Here is a 14621-nt window from a genome sequence, read left to right as displayed (position 1 = left end):
GGAGATTACATGAGGAGGAGGAGGTTTGTTACACTGTGTCACCCCAGTAGTAAGGAGATTACATGAGGAGGAGGTTTGTTACAGTGTGTCACCCCAGTAGTAAGGAGATTACATGAGGAGGAGGAGGTTTGTTACACTGTGTCACCCCAGTAGTAAGGAGATTACTTGAGGAGGAGGTTTGTTACAGTTTGTCACTCCAGTATTAAGGTGCGGTGTGTCAAAGGGCGAAGTCAATGGACGGGGTCAAGGGGCGCAAAAATTCCTTTCCCCTAGGGTGGCAAAAATCCTTATTTGTCTGTTTCATCAAGCCCCAGCTGTGATCAGTGATTCTGGAGAGGCTCCATTTAGAGATGAGCAAACTTACAGTAAATTCGATTCGTCACGAACTTCTCGGCTCGGCAGTTGATGACTTATCCTGCGTAAATTAGTTCAGCTTTCAGGTGCTCCGGTGGGCTGGAAAAGGTGGATACATTCCTAGGAAAGAGTCTCGCATCGGAAAGCTGAACTAATTTATGCAGAATAAGTCATCAACTGCCGAGCCGAGAAGTTCGTGACGAATCGAATTTACTGTAAGTTCGCTCATCTCTAGCTCCATTATTTGAAGCTAAACCCTCTGTTCTGTCCCTCCCTCATTCTTTACACTACAGCTCTGCTTATTGATGTTGGCTGCTGTCTATAAGCACAAGCTCACCAGGATGTCAGGGCATGGAGGGACCATTTCCAAGGACCGTAAAGACAGATATGCAAATGAGCTCTATAAAGAAAAAAAGCCGTCTCTCTAGTACCACCTATTGGGATTTATCTATATACAGATTTTCCCAGGGTGCATTGGCTGGCCTATAAGGCTCTGTAAGCCAGTTGGTGGTTTCCACAAGGAGAAAGGCTTCCTCCCTTAGAGTGAGGTAAGGACCAAAGAGGAGGAGCCGTGGAAAGGGGAGGGGCCTTAGTAAATGGGGTGGAGTCTCATCATCTGTAAGGTCAAGAGGGGCGGAACCTCTGTAAGAAAGAAGACCTAAGTAAGAGTAAGGAGCCTCAGTTATGGGGTCTGTCATGTGGAGGAGCCTGTGTTAGCGAGGGTCCACTGTAAGCTTATTTTTTTTTGTAATATGAGGGGAAGCTGGACAGGTTAGACAACAATGATCTACATGATAGAATTATATTCACCTGTAGTCACCACTAGGGGGAGCTCACTGTATACAAATGTATACAGCTGTCATTAAACAGATAACTAAATCCATATACGGTGAGACTTTATCCTGTGAACATGTATGTTTCAGGAAATCAGTGTTCCGACAGTTTTAACAAAACTACAACTCCCAGTATGCCCAGACAGCCAAAGGCTGTCTGGGCATGCTGGGAGTTATAGTTTTGAGGCAGCTGGAGGCACTCTGGTTGGGAAACACTGATCTATGTGTATGATGACCTCACGACTCTCTGTTGACTCTGGATGTCAGAGGAGAGAATGGTCGGGCAAGCATCCCCCTGCACAATACATGTACTAGTGTATTCAGGAATGGGGAGTGCATGCTGGGAGTTGTAGTTTTGCAACAGCTGGAGGCACACTGGTTGGGAAACACTGATCTATGTGTATGATGACCTCACGACTCTCTGTTGACTCTGGATGTCAGAGGAGAGAAGGGTTGGGCAAGCATCCCCCTGCACAATACATGTACTAGTGTATTCAGGAATGGGGAGTGCATGCTGGGAGTTGTAGTTTTGCAACAGCTGGAGGCACACTGGTTGGGAAACACTGATCTATGTGTACGAAGGTCTCTCTACTCCCTGATGACTCTGGATGTCAGAGGAAAGAAGGGTCGGGCAAGTGTCCTCCTGCAGAATACATGAGCTAGTGTACATGGGGATAGGGAGTGCATGCTGGGAGTTGTAGTTTTGCAACAGCTGGAGGCACACTGGTTGTGAAAAGCCGATCTAACCCAATACCAGCTTATTCTTGTTAACGACTTACCCAGCATGAGTCTGTCTTTATCTTTACAGTCCGGCGTATTCCACGGGTTTTCACAGGAGGCCCAGGGTAACGTATACACGAAGGAGGCGAAGAGATAGAAGATGGTGTAACACATGATGATGTTGTAGTAGATGGCGATCAGGACGGAGATGATCAACATGGCGAAGCCGCAGCCTGCGGAGAAGAAGGAGGAGGGGAGAAGGGGGCAGACGTCTCCATTATACAGAAAGTGCTGAAATTCTGCAAAAAGTTTCTCAATTTAATTAAAATAAAATAAAATAAATAAATGAAAAGGAATAAAATTATTTAGCGTCTTAATTATTTGTTTTTTTACTGTTTGGATAATCGCTGTCGTCCAGGAGGACGGGAGAATTTGCAGCATCATAAACTGTTAATAGGATCCAATAACCAACAAACAGAACATTAACAATATGGATGATATAATGGCGGCCGCTGACGCCCAATAAAGATCCGAAGCGGCAGCTGGACGACAATTTAAAGGGGTAGTAAACCTGGAATTACATTGTCTCTAATAGGCTTTTGCACGTGGCGAGTTTTTGTTAAAGGGGGTACTCCGCTCAGCGTTTGGAAAAAACTCTTCCAAACGCTGGAGACGGCGCCGGGAGCTCCTGACGTCATAGTCCCGCCCCCTCATGACATCATGCCCCGCCCCCTCAATGCAATTCTATGGGAGGGGGCGTGGCGCTGAAAGAGTAGTCATGGCCTTAAAGGGGTACTCCGCTGCTCAGTGTTTGGAACAAACTGTTCCGAATGCTGGAGACGGTGCTGAGAGCTCGTGACCTCATAGTCCTGCCCCCTCATGATGCCACGCCCCCTCCCATAGACTTGCATTGAGGGGGCGGGGCGTGACATCATGAGGGGGCAGGACTATGACGTCACGAGCTCCCGCCGCCATCTCCAGCGTTCGGAGCATTTTGTTCCAAACACTGAGCAGCGGAGTACCCCTTTAAGGCCGTGACTACTCTTTCAGTCCTTCACTGCTGCATGACTACATTGTGAGATCACCCATGGCTTTATAGATCTTAGAGAACTTAGATCCCAAGGTCGGTATTGACCATTACATCTACGGTGTTAAACAGCCAGGATCAGAGCATGCTGCAGGAAGGGGTTAATTTTATAATATATCTTTATAGTGGGGTCAAAGAACTATTTCTGCAAATGATAAAGTTCTGCCTCCCTGCAGCCACCACTAGGGGGAGCTCACTGAAGACATATTTATCATTGTTTTCAATAGGACCTGTATAAATATTTGTGCAGATAAAGGGCTATAAATCTGTAAAATACCTTATGCACAGAGTGTATGTGTATATGTATATATATATATATATATATATATATATATTGCATTATGTATGGTCTATTATATTATAAATGTTGTGCTCCATATAAGTTCTGGTCAGTGCAGACCTATAATATGACACCCATCGATAACAACATAACTTGAAGCTCCTGGGCCCCAGTGCAAAATCTGTAACAGGCCCCCGATCTATATTGTGCCATTTATATTACTGGGGTCTACCTACAGGAGTACTCCACCCCAAGACATCTTATCCTGTTTCCCAAGGATTGGGGATAAGATGTCTGATTGCAAGGGGCCCCCTGCGCTCTCCGGCAGCAGTGGTTGTGGCGTCACGGCCATGCTCCTTCGTGATGTCCCACCACGCCCCCTCCAATCATGTCTATGGGAGGGGGCGTGTCGGCTGACACGCCCCCTCCCATAGACATGAATGGAGGGGGTGTGGCATGACATCATGAGGGGGCGTTCCCATGAAGTCAGGATCACGGCCTCCGGCTCTGAGCGTTCTGAACAAAATGTTCAGAATGCTGGAGCACCGGAGTACCCCTTTAAATTTAGAAATCTGGATCTTACAAGAATTTTAAGGAAAATATTTAATCAAAACTTAGTATAAGACAGTAAAGACAATTTCATCAATTTATTGTAACACATGAAGTCTAGAACATACAGAGACATGCACAGGTTGACTTGAAAGGGGGCTTGAGCCCCTGCCCTTTTGATGTTCCTCCTATAAGTGCCCTGGGCAGTCTGGCATCATTAAGTGGGCATTTATAGAAATGATTATAAGAAGTGCCCATTTCTGAACATGAAATCTAGAGAATCCAAGATACTAGAGAAAACCACCGTAGTCTACAACAACATATGAAATCTAGAAAATACAACACGCTAAAGACAATCTCATCTATTTATTGTAACATATGAAGTCTAGAACATACAGCACACTGAGGAAAACCTGAGACTCCAAACAATCTAATACAGCAAATGGAATCTAGAATAGAATAGACACTGTAGAAAGCATTAACAATGTAATAAAACATAAAAAAAACACTGAATAGAACTTCTGAATAGAAGCTAAAAAAAACTGCTTAAAATGTTGAGTATTCTGGAACACTAGAGGAAACTGCAATAATCTACTACAACATATAATGAAATTTAGAATAATAATACCATGACAAAAAACTTTCACAATCCACTACAGCGCGTGAAATCTAGAACATACAAGACACTGAATAAAACGTTCACAATCTAAAACAACAGGTGAAATTTAGAACATCCAAGATACTTAAGAAGACCTTAACAAGTTACTGCTATGTATGAAATCTAGAACATACAAGACACTGGAAAAAAACATAACCATTTAGTACAACTCATGAAATCTAGAACATGCCAGATAATGGAGGAAACCTGAATAATCTTCTACAACACAACAATGTACAAGACACTGGAGAAAGCCTCAACAATCTACTGTAATATAAGAAATCTAGAACACACAAGACACATGAGAAAACTTCAACAATCTACCAGAACACATGACATCTGTAACATAGAGGACACCGGAAAACACCATTAAAAACTACAAAAAAAAACTACAAGGAACGTTTAAGATAATGGAGAAAATATTCACAATCTGCTACAACACAAGAAATCTAGAACATACAAGACACTGGAGAAAAACGTAACAATTTAATACAACTCATGAAATCTAGAACACTCCAGATAATGGAGGAAACCTGAATAATCTTCCTACAACACTGGAAATCTACAATGTACATGACACTGGAGAAAGTCTCAACAATCTACTGTAATATAAGAAATCTAGAACACAACTTCAACAATCTACCAGAACACATGACATCTGTAATATAGAGGACACCGTAAAACACCATAAACTACTATGAAGTCAGGAACGTTAATGGAGAAAATCTTCACAATCTACACATGAAATCAAGAAGACACTACAGAAAACTTTAACTTACTACACAAGAAATCTAGAACATACAAGACACTGGAAAAAAATGTAACTTAATATAACACAAGAAATCTAGAATATACAAGACACAGGAGAAAAACATAACAATTTAATACAACTAATGAAATCTAGAACACGCCACCAGATAATGGAGAAAACCTGAATAATCTACTACAACACATGAAATCAAGATGACACTAGCGAAAAGTTTAACCTACTACAACACAAGAAATCTAGAACATACAGGACACTAGAGAAAACTTAAACAATGCAATAAAACACATGAAATATAGAACATACAAGACACTGAATAAAACGTTCACAATCTAAACAACACGTGAAATTTAGAACATCCAAAATACTTAAGAAAACCTTAACAAGTTACTGCTACGTATGAAATCTAGAACATACAAGACACTGGAGAAAACCATAACAATTTAATACAACTAAGGAAATCTTAGATAATGGAGGAAACCTGAATAATCTAGTACAACACTGGAAATCTACAATGTACAAGACACTGTAGAAAGCCTCCACAATCTAATGTAATATAAGAAATCTAGAACACACAAGACACAGGAAACTTCAACAATCTACTGAAATATATGAAATCTAGAACACACAAGACATAGGAGAAAACTTCAACAATCTACCAGAACACATGACATCTGTAACATAGAGGACACCGGAAAACACCATAACAAACTACAATGAAGTCAGGAACATTTAAGATAATGAAGAAAATCTTCACAATCTACTACAACACAAGAAATCTAGAAAATACAAGACATGCTAATGGAGAAATCAAGAAGACACTACAGAAAACTTTAACCTACTACAACACAAGAAATCTAGAACATACAAGACACAGGAGAAAGCCATAACTATTGAATACAGCTAATGAGATTTAGAAGATGCCACCAGATAATGGAGAAAACCTGAATAATCTACTACAACACATGAAATCAAGATGACACTAGAGAAAACTTTAACCTACTACAACACAAGAAATCTAGAACATCAAAGACACTGGAGAAAACTTTAACAATGCAATAAGACAAATGAAATCTAGAACATACAAGACACTGAATAAAATGTTCACAATCAAAAACAACACGTGAAATTTAGAACATCCAAGATACTTAAGAAAACCCTAACAAGTTACTTCTACATATGAAATCTAGAACATACAAGACACTGGAGAAAACCATAACAATTTAATACAACTCAGGAAATCTAGAACATGCCAGATAATGGAGGAAACCTGAGTAATCTACTACAACACTGGAAATCTACAATGTACAAGACACTGGAGCTAAATCATAAAAGTGTAATACAACACATGAAATCTAGAACAAACCAGACAATGGAGAAAACCTAAATAATCTACTATAACATTTAAAATACACACTGTACAAAACACTGAAGAAAACTTTAACCTACTACAACACAAGAAATCTAGAACATGTAAGACACTGGAGAAAACCTAAAGAATCTAACACAACACTCAAATAATACCAACATATAATGTTAAAATAATACCGCCACACAGTGCTCAAATAATACCAACATATAATGTTCAAATAATGCTCCCATAAAGTTCTTAAATAATACCTCCAGACAGTGCTCAAATAATACTACCAGACAGTGCTCAAATAATACCGCCACACAGTGCTCAAATTATACCAGCATATAATGTTCAAATAATAATAATACCATACAGTTCTTAAATAATACCTCCAGACAGTGCTCAAATAATACCTCCAGACAGAGCTCAAATAATACCTCCAGACAGTGCTCAAATAATACCTCCAGACAGTGCTCAAATAATACCAACATATAATGTTATAACAATACCAGAACACAGTGCTCAAATAATACCAACATATAATGTTCAAATAATACTACCATAAAGTGCTTAAATAATACCTCCAGACAGTGCTCAAATAATACTACCGTACAGTGCTTAAATAATACCTCCAGACAGGGCTCAAATAATACTACCGTACAGTGCTTAAATAATACCTCCAGACAGGGCTCAAATAATACTACCAGACAGTGCTCAAATAATACCAGCATATAATATTCAAATAATACTACCATAAAGTGCTTAAATAATACCTCCAGACAGTGCTCAAATAATACTACCAGACAGTGCTCAAATAATAGCAATATACAGTGCTTAAATAATACCAACATATAATGTTTAAATAATACTACCATAAAGTGCTCAAATAATACCAATATACAATGCTTAAATAATGACAACATATAATATTCCAGATTTATCAATTAGCCTGAAACCAAAACTGTCAGGTTTTGCACATTCCGACCAATCACAACTGAGCTTTACCAGAGCTCGATAAGACATGAAGACTGAGCTGTGACTGGGGAAAAACAGAGATTTGGGTCTTAGGCTTATTGATAAATCTGGGCCATAGTGTTCAAATAATACCATCATACAGGGCTCAAATAATACCAACATATAGGGGAGATTTATCAAAACCTGTCCAAAGGAAAAGTTGCTGAGTTGCCGATAGCAACCAATCAGATCGCTTCTTTCATTTTTTCAGAGGCCTTTTCAAAAATAAAAGAAGCGATCAGATTAGTTGCTAAGGTTTTGATAAATCTCCCCCATAGTGCACAAAAAATACCCCATGAACAGCGCTCAAATACTATTAGCATCAAGGGCACAAGTGATACCAATATACACTGCACAAATAATATAAATTTATAGTGCACAAACCATACCAACATACAGAGAACAAATAATAACAACATAAAGTGCACCAATAGTACCACTATACAGCACACAAATAATACCAATATACAGTGAACAAATAATACCAATGTATCGCACACAAAATACAGAGTACACAAATAATATTAATGTATAGTGCAAAAATAATAGCAACTTATAGTGCACATATAATACAATATACAGTGCACACCACATAAAGTGCACAAATAATACCAATATACAGTGCACAAATAATATTAACACATAGTGCACACATAAAACCAACACAGCTCACAAATAATACCAATGTATAGTCCTCCAAAATACCAACACACAGTGCACAAATAATATTATTGCATAGTGCAAAAATATTACCAAGATATAATACTAATATAAAGTGTTAAAATAATACCAACACACAGTGCACAAACAAAACCAATATACAGTAAACAAATAATACCAATGTATAGGGCACAAACCATGCCAACATACAGTGCACAGACAATACCAATATCCAGTGTGCAAATAATCCCAACACACAGTGCACAAATAATACCAATAAACAGTGCACAGACAATACAATATGCAGTGCACAATAAATATTAATATGCAGTGCACAAATAATACTAAGGTGTAGTGTACGATTAATACCAATATACAGTGCACAAATAATACTAAGGTATAGTGCATGATTAATACCACTATACAATGCACAAATAATAACAAAATACAGTGCACAAATAATACCAAGGTATAGTGCACGATTAATACCAATATACAGTGCACAAATAATAACAATATACAGTACACAAACAATACCAATATACAGTGCACCAATAATAATATACAGTGCACAAATAATACCAACACACAGTGCACAAATAATACCAATATACAGTGCACAAATAATACCAAGGTGTAGTGTACGATTAATACCAATATATAGTGCACGATTAATACCAATATACAGTGCACAAATAATACCAAGGTGTAGTGTACGATTAATACCAATATATAGTGCACAAATAATACCAATATACAGTGCACAAATAATACCAAGGTATAGTGCACGATTAATACCAATATACAGCGCACAAATAATACCAAGGTATAGTGCACGATTAATACCAATATACAGTGCACAAATAATACCAAGGTATAGTGCATGATTAATACCAATGTACAGTGCACAAATAATAACAAAACACAGTGCACAAATAATAACAATATACATATTAGAAACAATATCAATATACAGTGCACAAATAATACCAACACAGAGTGCACAAACAATACCAATATACGGCACACTAACAATACCAATATACAGTGCACCAATAATAACAATATACAGTGCACAAGCAATACTAATATACATTGCACAAATAAAACCAATATACAGTGCTCAAATAATACCAATATACAGTGCACCAATAATAACAATATACAGTGCACAAACAATACTAATATACAGTGCTCAAATAATACCAATATACAGTGCACAAATAATACCAATATACAGTGCACAAATAATACCAATATACAGTGCACAAACAATACTAATATACAGTGCTCAAATAATACCAATATACAGTGCACAAATAATACCAATGTACAGTGCACAAACAATACTAATATACAGTGCTCAAATAATACCAATATACAGTGCACAAATAATACCAATATACATTGCACAAATAATACCAATATACAGTGCACAAACAATACTAATATACATTGCACAAATAAAACCAATATACAGTGCACAAATAATACCAATATACAGTGCACAAATAATACCAATATACAGTGCACAAACAATACTAATATACATTGCACAAATAATACCAATATACAGTGCACAAATAATACCAATATACAGTGCACAAACAATACTAATATACATTGCACAAATAAAACCAATATACAGTGCACAAATAATACCAATATACAGTGCACAAATAATACCAATATACAGTGCTCAATTACCAACATATAGCGCACATATGTACAGCGTGTATATATAGTACAGTAATAAATATTATATAATCAGATGTAAACACAAATATACATATAGGCCATAAACGATATCATTGTGCCAGCCCCACAGCAGTGTCCACATAATATTTCTGTCACATAGTAACGGAAACAACCGCCCATAAAATACTTCACAGTACCCTACAACCAAAGGTGGTAACAGCCGGTCGGCAGCCATCAGCACTGCCGACCAGCACCAGGGGAAGACAAGATGGCCGGACGGATGACTGTGCCCCATTGTGCTCCCCCTGGCTGCTTGTGCCAAGACAAAAAAACAACCGTAATATAACATTTAAGATACAAGACATGAACATAAAGAAACATTGGGGGAGATTCATCAAAACCTGTCCAGAGGAAAAGGCCTGTTGCCCATAGCAACCAATCAGATCGCTGCTTTAATTTCTAACAAGGACTCTGCAAAATGAAAGAAGCGATCTCATTGGCTGCTATGGGAAACTCAGCAACTTTTCCTCTTGACAGGTTTTGACATATATATATATATATATCTGTGTAGAGAAAGAGTGGTGCAGTTGCCCATAGCAACCAATGAGATCGCTTCTTTTGTTTTTGACAAGGCCTCTTCGTTCCACTGGAAAACTTATTTTTATTTTTTTTAATGAACTGCTGCCAGAAAGTTAAACAGATTTGCAAATTACTTCTATTTAAAAATCTTAATCCTTTCAGTACTCATTAGCAGCTGTTTGCTACAGAGGAAATTCTTTTCTTTTTGAATTTCTTCTTTGTCTTGCTCTCTGCTGACACCTCTGTCCATGTCAGGTACTGTCCAGAGCAGCATAGGTTTGCTATGGGGATTTTCTTCTGCTCTGGACAGTTCCTGACACAGGCATAAGGTGTCAGCAGAGAGCACTGTGGACAAGACAGAAAAGAAATTCAAAATGAAAAGAATTTCCCCTGCAGCATACAGCTGCTAATAAGTACTGGAAGGACAAATATTTTTTTTAATAGAAGTCATTTAAAAATCTGTTTAACTTTCTGGCACCAGATGATTTAAAAAAAAAAAAATGTTTTCCATTGGAGTACCCCTTTAAAGAAGCGATCTCAATGGTTGCTATGGGCAACTCGGAAACTTTTCCTCTGTACAGGTTTTGAGATATATATATATATATATATATATATATATATATGTGTGTGTGTGTGTAGAGAAGGAATGGTGCAGTTGCCCATAGCAACCAATGAGATTGCGTCTTTCATTTTTTCACAGGCCTCTTTAAAAAAGAAAGACGCAATCTCATTGGTTGCTATGGGCAACTGCACCACTCTTTTTCTACACATATATATATATATATATATCTCAAAACCTGTGTAGAGGAAAAGTTGGCCTGTTGCCCATAGCAACCAATCAGCTTGCTTCTTTCATTTTCATGAAGGCCTGGGTAAAATGAAAGCAGCGATCTCATTGGTTGCTATGGGCAACAGGCCAACTTTTCCTCTAGACAGGTTTTGAGATATATATATATTGTGTAGAGAAAGAGTGGTGCAGTTGCCCATAGCAACCAATGAGATTGCGTCTTTCTTTTTTAAAGAGGCCTGTGAAAAACGAAAGAAGCGATCTGATTGGTTGCTATGGGCAACATGTCAACTTTTCCTCTGCACTGGTTCTGATAAATGTCCCCCCATTGTAATATATTCCAGTCAGGAGGGAAGCGGAGGCCGCGGCGTCCTTACCTTGTAGTGCAGGGATGGCTTTCCATACAGAGATGGGGCCCTGACTGGCGAACTGACCCAGTGACACCTCCAATAAAAAGATAGGGACCCCCGCCAGAGCCAACATGGTCAGGTAGGGAATGAGGAAGGCGCCTAAGGAAGAAGGAAGAGTTAATCAAGAGAGAAGCTTTATGACAGTGGTCTCAAACTGTGGACCTCCAGATGATGCAAAACTACAACTCCCAGCATGACCGGACAGCCTTCGGCTGTCCGGGCATGCTGGGGGTTGTAGTTTTGCAACAGCTGGAGGCACGCTTGCTTGGAAACACTGCTTTGACTTTGTCCTAGGTCTGGCTGGAAGCCCATTATGGTCCTACTATAAAGCTATGGGGCTTCTGTACAAAGCCTTTGGCTGCCCGGGCATGCTGGGAGTTGTGGATTTGCAACAGCTGGAGGCACACTGATGGGAAAACACTGCCTCAGATTCTGCAGGTTGACTTTGACCTAGACCTGGCCAGAAGCCGAATAAAATCCTAGGGTTAAGCTATGGGGCTACTGTACAAAGCCATTGGCTGTACGGGCATGCTGGGAGTTGTAGTTTTGCAAAAGTTAGACACACAGTTTGAGAACACTGCTATATATAGATATGATAGAAACGGGACATAAAATCTTATCAACATTACACAATAAAGCTCTGTTCACATCCAGGATGTGTGATGTAATAATAGGATATTATACACTACAGGATGTGTGATGTAATAATAGGATATTATACACTACAGGATGTGTGATGTAATAATAGGACATTATACACTACAGGATGTGTGATGTAATAATAGGATATTATACACTACAGGATGTGTGATGTAATAATAGGATATTATACACTACAGGATGTGTGATGTAATAATAGGATATTATACACTACAGGATGTGTGATGTAATAATAGGATATTATACACTACAGGATGTGTGATGTAATAATAGGACATTATACACTACAGGATGTGTGATGTAATAATAGGATATTATACACTACAAGATGTGTGATGTAATAATAGGATATTATACACTACAGGATGTGTGATGTAATAATAGGATATTGTACACTACAGGATGTGTGATGTAATAATAGGATATTATACACTACAGGATGTGTGATGTAATAATAGGATATAATACACTACAGGATGTGTGATGTAATAATAGGACATTATACACTACAGGATGTGTGATGTAATAATAGGATATTATACACTACAAGATGTGTGATGTAATAATAGGATATTATACACTACAGGATGTGTGATGTAATAATAGGATATTGTACACTACAGGATGTGTGATGTAATAATAGGATATTATACACTACAGGATGTGTGATGTAATAATAGGACATTATACACTACAGGATGTGTGATGTAATAATAGGATATTATACACTGCAGGATGTGTGATGTAATAATAGGATATTGTACACTACAGGATGTGTGATGTAATAATAGGATATTATACACTACAGGATGTGTGATGTAATAATAGGATATTATACACTACAGGATGTGTGATGTAATAATAGGATATTGTATAATACAGGATGTGTGATGTAATAATAGGATATTGTACACTACAGGATGTGTGATGTAATAATAGGATATTATACACTACAGGATGTGTGATGTAATAATAGGATATTGTATACTACAGGATATGTGATGTAATAATAGGATATTATACACTACAGGATGTGTGATGTAATAATAGGATATTGTACACTACAGGATGTGTGATGTAATAATAGGATATTATACACTACAGGATGTGTGATGTAATAATAGGATATTGTACACTACAGGATGTGTGATGTAATAATAGGATATTATACACTACAGGATGTGTGATGTAATAATAGGATATTATACACTACAGGATGTGTGATGTAATAATAGGATATTGTACACTACAGGATGTGTGATGTAATAATAGGATATTATACACTACAGGATGTGTGATGTAATAATAGGATATTGTACACTACAGGATGTGTGATGTAATAATAGATTATTATACACTACAGGATGTGTGATGTAATAATAGGATATTGTATAATACAGGATGTGTGATGTAATAATAGGATATTATACACTACAGGATGTGTGATGTAATAATAGGATATTGTACACTACAGTATGTGTGATGTAATAATAGGATATTGTACACTACAGGATGTGTGATGTAATAATAGGATATTGTACAATACAGGATGTGTGATGTAATAATAGGATATTAAACACTACAGGTTGTGTGATGTAATATTAGGATATTATACACTATAGGATGTGTGATGTAAAAATAGGATATTGTACACTACAGGATGTGTGATGTAATAATAGGATACTGTATACTACAGGATGTGTGATGTAATAATAGAATATTGTACACTACAGGATGTGTGATGTAATAATAGGATATTGTACACTACAGGATGTGTGATGTAATAATAGGATATTGTACACTACAGGATGTGTGATATAATAATAGGACATTATAAACTACAGGATGTGTGATGTAATAATAGGATATTGTACACTACAGGATGTGTGATATAACAATAGGACATTATAAACTACAGGATGTGTGATGTAATAATAGGATATTGTACACTACAGGATGTGTGATGTAATAATAGGATATTATACACTACAGGATGTGTGATGTAATAATAGGATATTGTACACTACAGGATGTGTGATATAATAATAGGACATTATAAACTACAGGATGTGTGATGTAATAATAGGATATTGTACACTACAGGATGTGTGATATAACAATAGGACATTATAAACTACAGGATGTGTGATGTAATAATAGGATATTGTACACTACAGGATGTGTGATGTAATAATAGGATATTATACACTAC

At 37.5% G+C, this 14621-nt stretch overlaps 1 protein-coding gene across 1 annotated transcript in view; it reads right to left on the bottom strand.

The window, feature by feature from the left end:
* SLC6A5 (solute carrier family 6 member 5) overlaps window positions 1-14621 on the bottom strand; it is a 117225-nt gene that overhangs the window by 61100 nt on the left and 41504 nt on the right. The window contains exons 4-5 of the mRNA XM_056527926.1: window positions 11717-11848; window positions 1967-2140 (exon numbers count right to left, since the gene is read on the bottom strand). Of these exons, the coding sequence (XP_056383901.1) occupies window positions 1967-2140; window positions 11717-11848 (306 nt within the window). The remainder of the gene's footprint in view (window positions 1-1966; window positions 2141-11716; window positions 11849-14621) is intronic.

Source organism: Hyla sarda, chromosome 6 (assembly GCF_029499605.1).
Source record: "Hyla sarda isolate aHylSar1 chromosome 6, aHylSar1.hap1, whole genome shotgun sequence".
Taxonomy (NCBI): Eukaryota; Metazoa; Chordata; class Amphibia; order Anura; family Hylidae; genus Hyla; species Hyla sarda.
Note: the sequence above shows the minus strand (reverse complement) of the source record. Positions and strands in the feature narration are given on the sequence as shown.